This window comes from Melospiza melodia, chromosome 2 (genome assembly GCF_035770615.1).
Source record: "Melospiza melodia melodia isolate bMelMel2 chromosome 2, bMelMel2.pri, whole genome shotgun sequence".
NCBI lineage: Eukaryota > Metazoa > Chordata > Aves > Passeriformes > Passerellidae > Melospiza > Melospiza melodia.
The window spans coordinates 103,381,188-103,400,450 of record NC_086195.1 but is presented as its reverse complement, the minus strand read 5'-3'; the positions used below and the strand labels follow the sequence as shown (position 1 = coordinate 103,400,450).

The window sequence follows — 19,263 nt, the reverse complement described above, 5'->3', positions numbered from 1 at the left end:
ACAGCTGAAATTTAAAAGTAAACTTGTTCACCTTTATTCTATTGAAGTATTGTGGGGGAAAAAAAACAAACAAATAAGCAAAAAAAGGTTTTAATAATTTCCATAAAATTCAGAAATGCTCTTCTTTCAAACCTGCAGCTACTTCCCCAAACCCATGTCAGTAACTTTTCCCTTAATACACAATGATTCAGTGTGTTCTATACCTCAGTTTAATTACATGCTGCTATATCCATTTCAGAACTGTAATTTAACTTGTGATTTCCTTTGCTGCTGCTGAATAGAAAGAATGAGGGGAATAATTTAATAAGTGGCATTTTGGTTTTAATTTTAGAGTTAGATGGGAAGAAAAACTTCAGCTATCAACCAGTCTGACTCAAAGGCTTGAACTTAATTTCATTTTTAAAATCCTCAAAATCTTATTAAAAAGACTATAAAAAACAGACGTTTTCTTCTTAGTACAAATTTTATTGTCTTTCATTGTTTTGATCTTGCAGTCATATACAATGTAATCTACATTAAAACAGGTATCTGCATCCAAACTTCATGTTTCATTGGTGCTATCTACTGGTAAGGTTTTATTGTAACTTTTTATGATAAATTTTGTTTAATTGTTTCAAGAATTAAGTATTATGTCAATACACTGCAATTGACAGCCAACACTATTATTTATGGAAATTGCTCAGCTTTGTAGAAAAAAACAAAGCATAGCTACACATAATGCTAAAAAGAATTCCATCTATTTGCATAAGTTTAGACTAAGAAAGAAAATCAAACAGATAATGTCCAGTACATGAACATATGAACAGTTACAAAAAACTGCAGTATCTTAATATCTTAATTTCTCAAAGTACTTTTTTTCTTTCAAAATTGCCATTGGTAATGTTTCTATAGTAACTTCTGTAACACAGAGGACTATTTTCTGACTTTAATTGAACTCATGCATCTAATGAGTGGCTCACACTGAGACAGCTATTCTTTCTATTCATCCCAGACTTGCCCCAGTTAGCAGGCAAATTTCCACCAGACTCCATAAAAAGAAAAGCAGGCCTGATGGGGCAGAATTCTGAGGCTGCTTTAGTTGCTGAACAACATAAACAGAAAGTTAATGGGATTTGCAAAAGTACCTGCAAAATCATAACAAAATTCTCATTGATTCAATAAAGTATTATACGAATTGAAACATACAATCCTGCAGCGTGTCTCATAAGCTTATTAATTAAAGGACTTTTTGATGCCATAATTGTGACCACCTCTCATGATTTATCCCACATGTAAAATAATAGTCTTTAAAGTCTTTCAGTTGTTAAAAACCATCCTGATGATGGTTACAACAAGTTATCCAGCCTTTTTGCTTTGTAAATGGTATTCCAAATAAGAAAAGAAAAAATCCAAACATTATCAGTCATTGATGGAAATGTTACATCTGACTAATAATTACAACAGTGACTGGCTAATTCATGTAATTGTTGATATCTGTTGGGATGAAATGGAGTGGAAGTGCAGAATACAATAAAATGAGTAATAGGCAGTCTGGAGGATTCATCTTTTCCTGCTTTGTACAAAAGTGAACTTTCCATAGGACAAGGAGTATTTCTGCTACCCAGGAAAAAAAAAGGTCAGACACATTAGCAGCAGCTTACATAATCTTATATAATGTATTCCATACAGTTCAGTAAGGAATTTCTTTCATAGCTTAATTAGCAGAGGCCACTTAAAGGGCAGAAGTTTATTATATTTGCAGATGTTTTCTCTTGTTGCAGTCTAAATTAACCTTGGTAGTTGATCTTCATTCAAATTACAGTTAATTTGCCAAGATATCTGATACAGTCTTAGTATTTAATACAGTATTATCTTAATCCTCACATAAATTTATGTGAAAATGTGATTTCCTTTAATTTTCATTAATTAAAGCAGACTTATTCCACAGCATATGCTGGGTTTAATTCCTCAAATATCTGAAAAAATACTAGAAACAAAAAAGGGTGGTAAATTTAGCTAGTTGCAGCCAGAAGCAGCTTAGATTCTTTGTCACATGGACTCATTTTGTGCAATATTAAAGATTAATGTGCTTTGAGTATCAGCATCTGCCCGAAGTTCTGTATATACTGGGTTTGTATATAGTAACATCAAACATTTCAGAAATTAAATTGCTGTTACTAAAACTTCTGGAGCTGGAGTAAGTGGTGGCAATGGAGATGCCACTAGTACCAAACATCTTATGGAGCTGTTTAAAATGGAGCAAACATATCTCATTGTAGTCACAATATATTTCTTAATCATCTGGATCAGCATAGAATCCTTTGAGACTTATCTGGAACCTTGCGAGCGAAAAAGCATTTTGAGATTAAAGTTAATGCTGTGTTAATTAGCAAGAGTTTCTGAATGAATATTGCATTTAGCAAAACATTGTTCACTTTTGGATTGCTGAATTGGAAATTGAGGAAATGCAAACTTGAAAACTGAAAAGACTGTTTAAATCCCCAGGGCTCAGAATATAATCTTGAATTCAGTGTTCATGCTTTTATCTTTGGGAGACGAATCAGCCATGGTGTTTAAAAATGAATCATGTTTCACAATACAGTCTGGAAAAGCGTGAACTTGGAAAGAACTTCCAGTTGGAGTGCAATCAGTCTCCAGGTACCCTTGTACAGTTTAGAAGTGTCTTTGATGGCTTTATTCCACAAATACTGTAATTTAAAATGGGAAAGAAAGTCACTGTGACATAAATGAGGAAACTGATCAAGAATGATTGAATGGGAAAGGTGATTAATGGAGAAGTCTTTTAAACAAAGATGGAGATATGAAAAGGAAGTTAAACGAGGACAAGAAAAGGCTGTCTCCTCCAGTAGTGCAAGGGTATGTTAGCAGGAGATGCTGGAAAGATTAAATAAATCAGATCACCAATTTAGGGAAAAAAATCGTGGGTTTTAGTGTTTTCCCATATGGGTTTGTCAATAATGTAGGTGAGCAGGTTGTTTCGGTAACAAAGCATGTTTATATTCAAGATTTAGCATCCAGAATGATTTAAGAAAAAAGAGCATCAGGGAGATGTACACAGAGATGCTGACAAACAGTTTCAAATTCAACTCTCTTTAGTTAGACATGCAATTGTCTCCAGCCTGCAGAGGCTGTTCTTAGTCTCCACAAAATCCTGCACAAATCTCATTCCTCCTTTCCTTACGCTTCAGTGAAGGGTGCAACGACTGGAACGAGTTCGCTGAGATCAGACGCCTTGCTAAGGCTGCCCAAAGCGGCAACCAACCAGACAACCGAACTGCAATTTCAGGCAGCCAAAATACTATTTCTGATGTAAGAAAGGTTTTGTGAAGCGCTTTAAAACGTGGCACTAAACTCGTAGATGTTGTACAGGCGGCTTCCTCAGCCTGTGCGCCCCTCGGGCTGTGCAAGGGGGATTTTGCAGCGGGGAGAATCTCGTACCCAGCTACCGGGAGTGATCCTCGGACAGGACAGCGGGGCAGCGCCTTCTTCTTCCCAACTGTCCCCCAGCAATGCCCATACCTCTTGTAACAACCCTCCTGAAAAATTGTTTCAAAGCCCGCCAAGTCAGCCTGGGACAAGACAAGGGCGAGTCGCAGGGCACTTTGCCGGCTCGGTGCCGAGTCTGGGAGCCCTTGGGCCGGGGGCAGTCCTGGCAGCGGGGATGGGAGAGGCTGCGCGGGGCGGGCGGGGGGCTGGGCCGGGCTGCGCTGGGGGCGGAGGACGCGGGTGGGGTCTGGCTGTGACTGATGGGCCAGATGGGCTTCAATGTTTTAGAAAAGGGGGGGCCCCGCAACGCCGGCGCGACTTTGGCCACGGCGTCTGGTGCGCGGCTGACGGACACCGGGCTGTGCCCCAGCGCCCGTCCCCGCCGCCTTCCCGAGCGGAGCGCCCATCGCCGGCCAGCGGCAGCGATTCCGGGCGGGACGCGCAGCCGGGGCGCGGAGCGCGGCCACAGCCACAGCCAGCGGAGCGCGTCTGCCTTGCCTTGCCTTGCCTTGCCTGGCCGGCGGCGGGGAGGATCCGCTCGGCTCCGCTCGCTGAGGTGAGGGGGAGACACCGAGCAGGTCCGGCCGGAGGGGCTGCTGGCCGCCGCCGCGCAGCTTTTCGCCCCGGAGCCGCCCGCACCGCCCGGGACAGGCAGCGCCCCGGCCCCGGCGCTGCGAGCGGCGGGCGCGCTGTCCCGCAGCTGACGCCCTGTCCCCTCTCTCCGCGCAGGTCGGCGCTGACGGCGGCGGGGGCGATCCGCCGTGCCGCGCAGCCATGCCCGCCCTCCTCCTGCTCCTGCTGCTCCTCAGCTGCCGCGCCGCCGCCGCCGCCGAGGAGGAGGACGGCTCCCTGCTCCGGCCCGGCCCGGGCAGGCAGAGCGCCGCCGCCGCGCCCCCGACGGCCGCCGCCGCCGAGCACAACGCGTCCCGCCCGGCCGCGCTCCCCAAGGGCCCCGGGGCGGCTGCGGGGCGGCCGCGCTCCGCCTCGCCCCCCATGTGCACGGGGCAGACGGAGATCAAGGAGACTTTCAAGTACATCAACACGGTCGTGTCCTGCCTGGTGTTCGTCCTGGGCATCATCGGCAACTCCACGCTGCTGCGGATCATCTACAAGAACAAGTGCATGAGAAACGGCCCCAACATTCTCATCGCCAGCTTGGCCTTGGGCGACCTGCTCCACATCATCATCGACATCCCCATCAATGTCTACAAGGTGAGGAGGGGCCGGGGATGGATTCGGGAGCGGGCGCGGGGCGCGGCGGTCGCCGCTCGGTGCTCCTTGCCGGCCCCCGGCCCCGCCGCGGGGAGACGCGTCCCGTCCTGGCTGGGACACACCCGTGGGCTTCACCTCGCGACAAAACCCGGCCGGAGGGTGGGATTCTGGTCAGATGTGGTGCCTCCGCAGGCGGCACCCTCTCTGTGCCTCAGTCCCATCCCTCTCAGCGTCCAGGCTGGGAATGGGGCAGAATGGAGGTGACCAAGCTCTGAAAATCACCTGGAAACAGGTGCGGTCGTAGGGATAAAGGAATGCAATGGATAAATGTTCAGTGGGCTGGTCGAGGAATGGAGGGGAGACACAGACGACCCTCTCCTGTGGGTACCACTTGGTCCCTTGACTTTACGTGGGTCTGTGCAGTCCCTTTTGGCGTGGGGGCTTTTCTAGGAAGAGCCAAGATCGTTCAGCCAAGCGGTTTTGTACATCTCTTGGTTGGGAGGCAGGATGCTTTCCTGAGCTGAGAACCCTTTCACCCCTTGCCAGTGTTGCAGCATGGGCAGCTGAGCGCGAATGAGCCGCACCTGCTCCTCTTGCACCTTCAGTAGTCTGTGCTTTGACTCGATAAGACTTGCCATGGAGGGATGACAACCCCCGTCTTCTCTACCCAGTTTGTGCAATCCTACGGGATTAGTTGGGCAGTTGAATCCAGCCTCTAGTTGAAATCTAGCACTCTTTGAAGGTATACTGATAATAATAGAGCTCCTTCTGCTCTTAAAGTTTACAGTCTGGATCCCTGAGCACCCATCAGTGGCTTCATAAAGTGAACAGAATAGCATTCACTTATCGCCTTCTCTTCATTTTGTATGCATGATTGTACACTGGGGGTTTTTACTTGTACTTCCAGAAAGCCACATTGAAGGGATTTTGATTTTGATATATTTTCCTTATAGTTATCCCAGAAGCTGCTGAGAGGAATCTCCTCTCTTTATCATTTTAAAGTATTTAAGTATTACAAAGTAGGGAATGTCATCATTGTGTTAAATTCATGATCCAGTTAATTTGGATTACATATTAGTTCTCAGATTTCAAGTTTCAGTAGTTTTTATACTATTTACACTCTCTTAATTCTTGTGAGAGGCATGTGCTCTTTTGAATGAAGGTGGAATTTAGAAAACATAATAACTGCTTTAAAAATGTGTTTTTGCAAAAAAAAATATGCTGAACGAAAAGATTCTTTTCATCTCAGAAAAATCAAAAAGATTAAATCAATAACAGCTGTTCAGTATGAGACTTTGCAATGTCAGTGATAATTTCAAAATTAATGTTAATATGCAGTAATATACTTCAGTTCTTATCTTGATTGAATGTCACCAAGTGTTTACTCGCGAGTAGGTTGGAGCAGGAGGAGTAAAGGGTCAGACTGCTAACGAATAAATATTATTCCAGCTGCAATCTGGGATTTTTATTTTGCTATTGATAATGCTAGGAGCTGTGCAATAGCTCACAGGTGCTAAATCTCCCTCACTACTACTCATCTTACTGGAGAGCCCATAATCTCTTTATATTATCCCTTATAATAATGAGTGAAATATTTGCTATTTTAAAACAGAATTTCTGAATAAATGCAAGTTAAAAAACAAGGAAAAAACACATCTTAGATACTATGTTTATTTAATCAAACATTTGAGGGCAGTTTGAATTGATAACTTTTTATCAACTCTACATCCCATTTCATTCCAGAGCAAGAGGGAGAATACATACAGTAATGCAATAAAAAACTGGCTTTGATCACTCAGCAGTAAAGCAGAGAAGCAAAGGCTCCCTCAGTAAATCAAATGTACTTAGCAATTGTAACTTGCAGTTTGAAACAATTTAAGACTGCATTAAACTGATCCAGATTCAGAATTTGCTGCCACATTGTCAGTAAGGCAGCTGCATGAAACAGTGTGAGAGAATTTCTCATGTTAATAAAATGGAGCAGTTCTTTCCTCTACACTTGCCCTAGAAAGTGTGAAAGTGTCTGTGAATGCTCTCCAGACAGACACATAGGAGACAATCCAAAAGCTGCACTAGAAGAAGTTTATATTAGGTATTAAAATGGAAAACTGTAAAAGATGTCCCCTGTGACTACTTAAGTGAACACATAAGCAGCTGAAAAAGTGCACAAATGAAAATTGACATCTCCTAAACTGAGGGTATCGAAAGAAAAACAGGTGTTACCTGGATAGGGAGGCAAATACACTCCAATGCATAGGATGCTAATTAGTCCATTGCATTCCTAAATTTGAATATAATGCAATATGTTCAGTGGGAAATGGATAATATCAGAATCTGTCACACAGTCAGGAAACTGGCTATGAAATGAAGGCTTGAAGGGTGTTCAGTTCCAACATGTAGAACCTGGCAGATCTTTTTGGCATTCTGGGTCCTGGTAAATGGTCTGGCTTTGCCTGGATCTTGAGCTGCAGAATGGGAAGCAAAGTCTGAGACAGTCATTCTGCAGTATGTAATGTTTTGGCAATGTAGAAACTTTGCAAAACTGCTACTAATTGGATGTGCAGGTGATTCTATGCAGCTCCACTAAACAGAGTAAGTCCTTGTTAGTTTGAGGCCACAAACAGCAATTAAGGAGCAGAGGGATAGACTAGGTGGTCAGTGAGATTTTTATGTTCTTGTCTGCGCTTGAACTTTGAAAGACAAGACAGTGGCAGCTTGTGCACCTGACAATGCAGGTCTGCAGTTCTGGACAGTTTATGCTGACTTTCCTAAGTAGGTAAAGTTGTTAAGTCCCATATCTAAGACACCAAAACATCAGGACTGGAAATTCCAAACTTTCACTTGCTTTGTCTCTCATAGGCTTAAAATCACCTACTAACATGCTTTCTCTTGTGATACACAAACAACATCTCTCTCTCTCTCTCTCTCTCTTATTTTGTAATATTTACTCCTGTATATTAAATCAAATTTATTGTTATATCCCAGCAGCATTTTAACAAGGGGGGCAATTTAGGCTGTGCACATTGTTGTAGGGTGTTCTGAACTCTTGACTACCAACAAATGTCTGAAGAAGAATGTCTACCTGGCAATACTGGCATAGGTTCCTTTTTCTTAGAGCTCAATGGAAAAGTGGAGAAAAACATTTCAAGGGAAGGAAAAAATCTAGTCTTCGTCCAAGCCACTAATCAAGGGCCAGAGTCAGCTTTTTAGGCACTGATTTATTTTCATTAACTTTATTTAAGGATTACATAAAAATTATGGTTAACATAATATGGCATTATCGAGCACTGGAAATACAAGAAAGACCAGATTAGGGACTCTAATACCATTCAGGCACAAATTGGCTCCTTTTTTAATCCAGCTATTCTCTGAAAAAGGCTCTGAAGAAGATTTCTGTGGAAATTTATTTGTGGTGAACTTTTTAACTCTTGTAATGCAAGCACCTGTAGGCCATGCATTATGATAAAGCCAACCTTTTTCTGACTTTCTAATCAAGGTACTTTTCTTTAGAAAGTATTCTCACTCTTCCATATTAGAACTCTTGGTTGCTGGTTCTTCTGATGTCAAAGATAGTGACCATTTTATTGGAAGAAATGCATTATTTCCTTTCTTTTAAGGTCTGAACCACTTACTTGAAGTCTTGCAAAGCTCATCTCAGAATTTCTTACACAAAGTTTATTGATTTCTAACCGTATTAAGCTAGAAGTCTATTTTGGTTAAGAACCCTTTATGGTGAACAAGTGCAAGTTAAAGGCACTTGAGAAAGATCTGAATTGTCCAGTGGAGGAACCTGTCTGGACTCTGCAGGTAGTGGTAGGGAGAGGTAGCTTTGTTCTGTGTTTAGATGGGAGCAGTCCATTCTGAAGTCAAGTGTACGGAGTAGTGGAAATGTCTGAATGCTGTTAAAAGTACACATACATAGTTTTCATGGTGGATCTCCAAACTGAAGTAAGTTAGATGATGCTAGTATAGATTTGTAAATTGAAAGTAGTTTTTTTCATTAGCTATACATTTGTTGTGTATACATTCACTTGTATAAAAGATGCATGTGACAAATTTCAAAGCAAGGTTTGACCTGTTTTGGCTTCATCTTCTACCCTGTATTATCCATCTCAATCTGACAGCAGCATGGCTTTCTAAGTGATTACTTTTGATGCAGTCTTTCCACTGGAGTTGTGAAATTGCAGAAATTTTTTACTTCAACAGCACATTACAAGGTTTCTGTCATTTTCAAGGTGACTCTATAAAATTGCTTTATCTTAAGTGGTTTTTTTATTAAGTTTTAGGAGGAGTTATAATAAAGATACAAGAAAATAAAATTATTGCATGGCTCATATTAAGATTTTAAACAGTTTATTGGATGGGTCAGTAAAGCATTGCAAGCTGTGCTTGAAAGCAGTAAATATATTTTCTTGTCTGTAGGGGCAATCCTCACCCTGACATAATTATCACTAAATATTAATAAGTTTGTAATGTTGTCTTACTTATCTAATCATAACCTTAATTTCCTGGGAAAATTTTCTGTTTGAAAAATGGTTGTTCCTGTAAAATATCTGTGTGACCTGCCCATGTCAAAAAAAAAAAAAAAAATCAGGTGAAAATCTACCTGTCATTTCAGAGATACATTGAAAAACTATTGTGTGTGAATTAGATGTAGAGCTGCATGTCTGGTTTCTCTTGTGCCTGCTGTTTAGAATGATGAAAATCAAGTCCGGTGTCCTGTGAGCGAGGTTTGCTGTGAACATACGGCTTGGCGGAAGCGCCAGTTCCTGCTCTGCTGGGACACTGGCGGGAATATTCGCACGTTTTGCTGCTCCTTCCTGCCCCACTGCAGCCCGTGGGTTGGAGCCAGGCATCAGCCTCCTGGCTGGGGACCACAGCAGCTGAGCCCCAGGGCAGCACATCGTGCTCTCTGCCCGGCTCGTTCCAGCAGCAGAGTGAGAACATCTCTCAGCTCTTGCTCAACTAAGGGAAAGCAGAGTGGGAATTGTGATTTGCAGGTGTGTCTGTGAGTCACGGCATCTCTTGGGGCTTCTTCCATAGCTCTGCAGCTTGCACATCAGTTTAGGCTCAGATCTGTCTGGTCTGAGAAAGCCTTGGCTAGGCATGCATCAGATGTATTTGTTCTTTTAAGTATGATTTCACTTCATTCATCACAATGTTTTACTTTTCCTTTTGATCTATTTCATCTTAAACACATCTCTGCTGCTCAGCAATTAAAACTTTGCCTGTGTAAAATAAGTGATTTTAAATCATTGAAAAGGTCACTCGGAATCCAGCCAGTGGTAGAGTCCTCTTGGCATCTTACTTATGAAAGCACAACATTATTTTTCTCTTTGCTGCCACTTGGCAGTATCTCCTCTCGTGGCTCCAAGTCATTTGTCATTTGTAAAATGACAATCTTTTTACAGCTACCCTATTGTGACGCATAAGAGAATAATCTTGCTCATACAAAATTACAATAAGCTACATCTGTATTTACTAAGAGTTATCATTGTCCATAAAGGAGATGTTCCCAAATACTTTACATTGGATCTTCACTGTACTTCAAGGCCACATTTGAAGGGGCCATAGCAATACAGAGAACAGACAGGAGCATCAAGGAAACATATTTCAGCAATCAAAACTTTTTTTTTCTTTTACTTTCTTAATGTTTTCAAGCTTTTGATGTAAAGCTTGTATCATTAACCACTTGCAATACCATGATAGAGAAACTTGTGACTCATGCATTAAAATGCTCAAATTTCACAATACATCAGCTGCAAGACATAAAGCGCATGTTTTTGCAATCCAGTGCAGACAGCTGCATGTCCATTCTGCCCTGATATAAGCTGGCTGAATGAAAGTAATGTTTTTATGTTATGACAAACCACCAAAGCTAATGCACCCTTTCTCTCAGTTGACTGCACTCAGTCATGTGCCACGCCTCTATAATCCCAAACTGGAGCTGGCCCAAATCCAGTCAGTTTGGAGCACAGGTGTGACTGTCTGCACCTGAGTGATAAATATTAGTTCAGCAAAATCTACAACATGTGGCTGAACTGCTGTGATTTTAGGAAAGAGAGGCAGGGAGTGTCTACACACCAGCTAGACGTAAATAAAAGTTTTTAACAAGTCCTGCCAATAGAGATTTGACCAAATTTCTGCACTTTACTAACAAATAAAAGAATATTTTACTTCAAAGTGCTTTTTTAATGAGTTCTCTCTAGTCTAGTATAAACTCATGTACAATGTACAGTAGGTGCCATAAAAAATATACAATGTACTTGCTACCCAATCCTACATTTCTGTGGCAAATAGATGTGAAAGGCTGGAATTTCACTGCCTGATATAAATCAGTTCGGGTGTCATTCAATTCTGTAGGGTGTAAATTTAGAATACATGTAATTATTCACATTACAGTTTTAATAGGAGATTGTTACTGTCACCCCCTTACAGAAATTCAGAAGTTGTTTCAGGGAGAGGCTCCTCTGAAAATACTTTAATTACAGTCTATGCTATTTTCCCACATCACATAAGCAAAAGATACTGTGTGGTTATTACAACCTCATCCCTACTTCCTCTGCTTTATTACTTTCCATAAAATTCTTGAGAAACATTAATCCTTAGAATTAATTTCTCTGCTTCATTTCTGTAGAGGCATTGAGGCATTGTTGTATTTATTGTCTTACTTAAGTAGATCATTGAAGAAATAGAAAGCTGGGCCATGTTGCAGTTTGTCTACTGCTGTTCTTTAAAGATTCCATTGCAGCACAGAGCTAAAGCAGGTATTTGGAGGTATTCTGGTATGGTAAAATAGTGGTGGGCACTTCATAGAGGTTCCCAAAAGCCCACAGCCATAAAATGTTCCTAAATTCATTTGTGTTCAAATAAAATTATATTGAAATTACATCAGGACTCTTCAAAAAAACTCTCATGGACCTTGTTAGTGTTTATCCTTAGATGGACATGTCTGTTTGCATGAGGACTTTGCTGAACCAAACCAATGTGAGCAGGCAACTCTGTGGCTGCCTTCAATTATAGAATCATGGAATAGTTAAGGTTGGCAAAGATTTCTTAAGATCATCAAGTCTAACCAAAGTCTAACCATCAGGCTTGCCACCACTATGTTCATCCCTAAACCATTGGTCATGTCCCCAAGAGCCACATGTACATCTTTTTTTGAACTCTTCCCTGAGCAGCCTATTCCAATGAATGACAGCCAGTGAAATTTTCAGTGAAATTTTTCCAGGTACCCAATCCAAACCTTCCGTGGTGCAACTTGAGGCCATTTCCTCTTGTCCTGTGGTTTCTTACTTGCAGAAGAGGCCAACCCCCACTTTATTACAGTCTCAGGCAGTGGTAGACAACAACAAGGTCTCTTCTTCTCCAGACTAAATCTCAGCTTCCTCAGCTGCTCCTCATGCAACTTATTCTCGAGACCCTTCACCAGCTTTGTTGCCCTTCTCTGAACAGGCTCCAGCACCTCAACCTCAATGTCTTTCTTGTATGGCAGGGCCCAGAACTGGACACAGCACATGAGGTGTGACCTCACCAGTGCCAAGTACCAGGATAACCACTGTCCTGATCCTTCTGATACAGGCCAGGATGCCATTGGCCTTCTTGGCCACCTGAGCACACTGATGGCTCATGTTCAGCCAGGTGTTACTAGCGCTCCCAGATCCTTTTCTGACAGATCTTTTCAGCCACTTCCTCATCACTCTTCCAGCCTGTAGCACTGCATGGGGCTGTTGTGACCCAATTCTTGTTGAACCTCATAGACTTGGACTTGGCCCATCAATCCAGCCTGTCCAGAACCCTCCTTAGAGACTTTGTAGCCTTTGTGGTTCCCAGAAACATCCACGCAGTATGATGAGCTATTCTTCTGTTCTTACAACCCTCTTAAATGAGTTGTTTGAAGAGACCCTTGTTTAAAGCCAAGGGAAAGATTTGCCAGCGTCTTTTGGGTAGTCCTCATTCTTCCTTCTCCTTTTCCATTTTGTAGCCCTGTATCTGCAACAGATTCCAAAGACCTCATTTGAAGAAAGTTATGAAAAACAAAGATGGGCTTAGATAATCTAACTAATTACAGAAACTCCAAAAGTTTACTCTTCTATATAACAATTGCGTCTATTTCTTGGCACAACCCTTGTTGTGGAGAATGTTGTTTTAATGAAAACTGGAAGATTTGGCTGCTGCTCTAGTATATTTGACCATCAAAGAAGCTCACAGCAGAGTTCAAAGGCTAAATGTTGCTAAACTGAGGCTACAGATGTTTGTCTGTTCATAGAATCAGCTGTGAGTAAGGTGCTTTCTGTGTCCAGTAAATCTTTTCCCCTAAATCAGATAAAATGTGCAGCTGGGAATGTGACAATATTTCCATTAAAGTCTACGATTCAAAGTGTAAGTGAACCATCCTAAAGTGCATTGTGCTGTTTTCTCTATTTTTTAGTACTTAAAAGTATGCTGAATGTGCAAGTAGTCCTTTTGATATTATTATACAGAATGTTGGTGAACTGGTCAATAAAGACCATTAGTGAGGGATTCATCTGACGTTTTTATCTGCTGCAAAACATTTAGATCAAACTATCTGTCTGTGCTCCTTGAGTGTCCTTTCATTAGTCATCAGATGGTCAGCTAAAAACTGGGGGAGGTACATTTCTCTCCAGTGTTGCCTGACTTCTCAGCTGATGGAGCCTAGACACTAAGCTTCAAATAAACCCCACCCCAGATATGCACCTATGGCCTTGTCCCTGTTCTGATCAGCCTCAAGTAATTTTCTGTATTTTTCTGATCAAGAAATATGTTATTTGGAAGGTGTAAGAAAAGTAGTGAATGCTCAAGGCAGATAAAGACAATTCAAACATGAGAAAGATCCTCACCTGCTCTGTAATTTTTTCCCATAAACTGGGGTGATGAAAATGAAGCAAAAGGAGTTGAGTTTGCAGGGCTTAAAGAGGCAGGACTAAGACTTAAGTGACACCCTTGTCCCACCAGGGTGTGACTACACTGCTACTGTCTAGTTTTTAGGACACACATCTCAGGGGCTCCCTCGTGAAAAGGTTCTTCCTGACTAAGTTTTGCACAGAATCCTAAAATGGTTTAACTTGAACGTTAGAGGTTGTCTAGTTCCAACCTCCATGGCATGGCATGGGCAGGGAGACCTTTCAGTGGACCAGGTTGATCAATGCCCTGTCCAACCTGGCCTGGAACTCTTCAAGAGGTTGGATTTTCACAATATCTCAGTTTAAAGCCAGCCCCTCTTTGTTCTATGACTAAATGCCCTTGTAAAAAGTCCCACTCCAGCCTTCTTTCAGGCCCCCTTAAGGTACTGAAAAGGTGTCCCCATTACCTTCTCTTCTCCAGTCTAAACAGACCCCATTCAGCCTGTTTTCATAAGACAAGACCTGGTGGAAAAGGAAAACAGTCAAGACAGAACTCCATGTTTCAGCACTGGGAATGACTTTTTAAAAAATAATCATTGTTTTCTTTTCACAGCTACTTGCAGAGGACTGGCCCTTCGGTGTTGAAATGTGCAAATTAGTGCCCTTCATTCAAAAGGCATCAGTGGGAATCACAGTGCTGAGTTTGTGTGCCCTCAGTATAGACAGGTGAGACCCATTTGGCATTGAAGTCTCTGATTTGTTTCCTATGCAAGCATTGGCTCAAATTCACCTTTTCCTCAGCTGATACAATGCAAATAAAATTAATTTAAGCCTGTTAAACTGGGTGAGTTTTCTTGTGTTTTGAAATTGTGTGTGCTGTCGCTTCAGGTACCGAGCAGTCGCTTCTTGGAGTCGCATTAAAGGAATTGGAGTGCCAAAGTGGACTGCTGTGGAAATTGTCCTCATCTGGGTCATATCAGTGATCCTGGCTGTTCCAGAAGCTATTGCATTTGACATGATTACCATGGAGTACAGAGGAAGGTACCTTAGAATCTGCTTGCTTCACCCCACGCAGAAAACATCCTTTATGATGGTAAGTCACTAACGTGGATAAAATCTCTGGGAGACTTCGTTGGATCTTGGCAGTGTTGTGTGAATTGTAATGTGCACAGGTGTATGTGACATGAGTATAATGTTCAAATGAAATACTGACATTTCTGAAGCATACTGGTTCAAAGAAGAGCATTCAGAAATATTTGACTTTTTGTGGGCTTTGAACGTACTGCTGTCTTGTCCTGTTTTCTCACCTGTAATGTACACCTTACAGAAATGCTTTTCAGGACAGGCTGACCAATTAGTTACAGCCCCCTTACAAAATTCTCGGCACTTAATTTCAAACCATGTTTATGCTTTGTTTTTTCTCTACAGTTTTACAAACAAGCTAAAGATTGGTGGCTGTTCAGCTTTTACTTCTGTTTGCCACTGGCTATCACAGCATTTTTCTATACTCTCATGACTTGTGAGATGTTACGAAAGAAAAGCGGGATGCAGATTGCTTTAAATGACCACTTAAAACAGGTAAAAATTTCTCCCTGGCCACTCTGTAACTGCTAACTAATAACTTTATTGATTTTCCTGCCAGATCATTCTGTTCTTGTATCACTTTAGGATTGGAAGCAAAGTGAACTTTCCTGGCAGTGGTGCTGCTGAACTCATACACATTTGTATAAATCAGAGCCCTCAGGAACCTAAGATTTTAACTGAAAATCAAACAATTGTTTCGTTCTTGTTTCGTTCTAATGTTTCAGTTTTTATAGGTTTTATTCTTTGCTGTAATGAGAGGTGGCTATTTTGTGATGCAAACTGAAGTCATGCTCTAGTCTAGAAGGTGGTCCTATAAAACTGTTAATTATTTTGAAGAAAGTTCTTGCTGAACCCTAGCGAGGTTAGCAGTATATGTTAGCAGAACATGTTCCAGCAGACATTCTGAGGTACTAGTGCCCCAGACACAAACATGAGACATCACTAGAATTAAGCTATGATTGTTCTATAATGTTTATTTGTACTCCTTTCCTCTTACCTGGTTAGAGCTGTAATTGGAATCTCTTGGGGCATTTAAAATAAGATGTGAGATCAAAGCATAAGGAAATGCAATAGAAAACAAGCTGGTATTTGAAAGTGATCTAGAAGACAAATATGTTCTTAATTTTAATTTAAATTATTGCTTAAACTAGTGTTTTCATAACCTCTATTTTTCATATTATTACTCATACTTCTTGAAATAAGAGATATATCAAATCAGTGCAAGACATCTAGAACAATAGAAAAGATCAAGCACATATTCCAAGAAAATAAGCTATTTGATGTTTTCCTAACTCCTATTGTGATAGGCTTTTTTATCTTGTTTATTAAATTTTTGGATATTTGAAGACAACAACAATCCAGAGGGGCAGAGAGGAACTGTAACGCTGTTCTGTCCAATTTTCTTTCTCAGAGACGTGAGGTGGCCAAAACTGTGTTCTGTCTGGTACTTGTTTTTGCCTTGTGCTGGCTCCCACTTCACTTAAGCAGAATCTTGAAACTCACTATTTATGATCAGAAGGACCCCAACAGATGTGAACTTCTAAGGTGAGAATGCAGAAATAAAAAGTCTGTATGTTGTGGGAATTCTCAATAAGCATGTTTGGATTTCCTATTGAACTAGCTTACTCTGTGTAGTCAGTTGTCCCTGCTTCTTCATCCCGGACCCTCTGCTTTCACTCCAGCAGCAGAGAAAGAAAATTGTGAGGAATTCCCTTACTTTTCCCCACCTTCCTCTTGACCCTTTTTGGGACTGTTCTTCTGTCATGTGGTGCTATGAGAATAGAAAGGGGATTTCTGTCCCTGTTTTCCCTTTCAACAGAGCGACTAGGATTCAATTTGTGCAATAAGACTTTGTGAACATCTTCCAAAAGTTAAGATGGTTGGATCTCCCAAAACTACTTTCACGAGAATGGTCTTCAGACCATTCAGACTTTATTGTTGAGTATAACTGTTACCTGCTTGAGTTAATCCTGTTGATTTAAGCCCCATTACTATTCCATTTAATAGCTAGCCTTGATTAGTGAAACCAAGTCTAATGTCTATAGTTGTAAACCTCTACTAAGCCTTTTTAAAGCAAATGAGAAATGTCTCACTTTAATTTCCACACAGCTTTTTTCTTGTGATGGACTATATTGGTATTAACATGGCTTCACTGAACTCCTGCATCAATCCAATAGCTCTATATTTGGTGAGCAAAAGATTCCAAAACTGCTTTAAGGTAAGTGGCTGCTGGGAGTTGCTCCTCTGGTTGAAAAATGATGACAGTAGTAGAATTCATTCCTTAACATGCACAAAGTGTTTTAAACAGTCATAAAATTTTACTTTAAATTTTACTTGGGTTATGGTAAATGTTCACTCCCTCTCCTGCTGAAGCTCTGTAGGAAGGAACTGAAGTTTGAAGGTAACAAAAAGAGAAAGCAAAAGAGCAGAGTGTACAATGAACCCTCTGGGGACCATGCTAATCAGTGCTACATCACTTCCTGACTGAAGCTGGCACCCAGTACTTCCAGAGCCCTGACAAAGCAGACTCAGTGTGTGCTGCAGAGGTTCACGTAGCCATATCCTCTGCATCCTGCCAGGGAGGGTGCTGACCCTCATCCTGACTGAGCACCTCAATCAGTCATGTGAGGCACAGGGTGCAAATCTGTCCTTGTCCCTTTCCAGTGCCAACATTTTATGAGCCAGACCTGTTTGTAGTCCTGGCTTGGTCTGAGAGAATAGAGCTGGACATTAAATTCTCCACACAGGCTCTGGATTGTATGTGGCTGGCAGCCCATCAGTCCTTCAGCCTTTGTGTCTGCTTGGAAAATATGAAGAGTTGGGCTTTTTTTGTGAACCCTTACTATCTTTACACACTATATTGAAGTCCTTACATTGCTTATGGCAATTTTTTAGATTTTTCTTTTCTTGCCAAGCATTTAACTACTGGCCACAGCTAGGGTTATTGCCTGGCTGTTTAAATTCCTTACTAGCAAGATGGAAGCATCTTTCAGTCCGTAGCCAGTCAGCTCTACTTCTAGTAGTATTAATGTATTTCCCACATAATTGTGACAGCACAGGCTGCAGAGGTTTTAGTGTTGGTCTTGTCTTCCCTGTCTATGCTGCTAGCTCCCTGAAAGAGTCACTGGAGCTGAAAGCACATAAGAGATCTCCAGCATCCTGAGCATGGAAGTAAGTGGGTGTGAGGAAGGCACTTCCAGCACCCAAAGGCCAGACAGGACCATGAGAAAAAGGACTGCAGTAGATCTAGTAAATGTATGAATTATATGTAGGTTTTCAACTTTCTACCTTCTCTTTTTTCCATCTCAGAACAATGAGCTAAATAGCAGCATCTTGCTTAGAAAGCATAGATAAGATTGCTTTTCTTTTCCCAAGAAAGATTATCAGAGAAAGGAAAACAAGCAGTCATAATTTTATTTTCAGATGCATTTAGAATTGCAGACCAGATTTGATGGGGCATGTGTGTGTATGTCTGTTGCTGTATATAACTACTCAGTATAACTCTTCCTGTACTCCAGCAGTAAGGTTGTTAATGAGCAGTTCAGAGTTGAAACCCATTTCTGTGCTTTGTGCTCTAATCCCAGAGCAGCATCTTGCACATTTGCCATTTCCTACTCTACCCCTGAGAAAGAGCAGCTTTTCAGTGCATTTTGCCACGTGTGCAAAAACAGAGTGATGTAAAACGTTTATTTCTTTTATTTTAACAGTCATGCTTGTGTTGCTGGTGCCAATCCAAAGATCTGTTGTCCCTGGAGGAAAGGCAGTCCTGTTTAAAGTTCAAAGCTAATGATCACGGATATGATAATTTCCGCTCCAGTAACAAGTACAGCTCTTCATAAAACAAGCATAAAAGGTATATTCTCTTACATTAATGCTGGTGCCTTTTTAAGTAAAAGTGGCAATTACTTTTGACAAGATGGCAACATCCAGAAAAGTCTAGTTTTGAATTTGCACAAAAAAAAGAACATTAAAAAAATTGTCCTAAAAGTGTGTCACATTGAAAACCATGGACGTTTATGAAATCATCATTTATGGAACATGAAGAGAAGCGTAGAAAGAACAAGTCATTGTTAGCACTTGAATACTTCTGAATCAGCACTTCCAAATGATCTCCACTTCCTGTACATGAAGTTTGTATTCTCTGTAACACTTGTAGGAACTGAAGTCACAGTAATTATTAAGCAGCATAATATCAAGTTAATTGGATCAAAGCCATTATTATATATAACTCAATGTATTATCTTTTATAAAGCAAATTAACCACCATCACTATTGTGATTTTTTTTTTTTAAAATAAAACACTAAATACTTTGTAATAGAAGTCTAAATGTTAAAAAGTAGAATTTTTATGAGGTATATTATAGAGGTAGCTACTGAAAATATTAAAGGATGCAGTAAAGCCAAAAGTGCATTTTACTTTGATGATTGTTTTTACCTATTATTGTCAGAAGGAACCTCCCAAGGGCTCTATAAATTCCTTTCTGTAGCCACTGTGTGTCTTAGTGCATTTGCCAGCACTTTGGGTATGAGTATTTGTGTCTACTGATAGCAGAGAGGAGAAAAACACACCAGAAGCAAAAAATTAACACTAGTAGAAACATACAGAGAACAGGTATTA

The 19,263-nt window shown here is 41.1% G+C and overlaps 1 protein-coding gene across 1 annotated transcript; it reads left to right on the top strand.

Moving 5' to 3' along the window:
- The first annotated feature begins 4,260 nt into the window (after positions 1 to 4,260).
- On the top strand, positions 4,261 to 18,931 carry EDNRB (endothelin receptor type B). Its single transcript, XM_063149505.1, has 7 exons — positions 4,261 to 4,698; positions 14,176 to 14,288; positions 14,451 to 14,655; positions 14,991 to 15,140; positions 16,057 to 16,190; positions 16,755 to 16,863; positions 18,353 to 18,931. Exons 1-7 carry the CDS (start codon positions 4,261 to 4,263, stop codon positions 18,482 to 18,484), a joined length of 1,281 nt encoding a protein of 426 aa, XP_063005575.1. The 3' UTR covers positions 18,485 to 18,931.
- Positions 18,932 to 19,263: the final 332 nt, after the last annotated feature.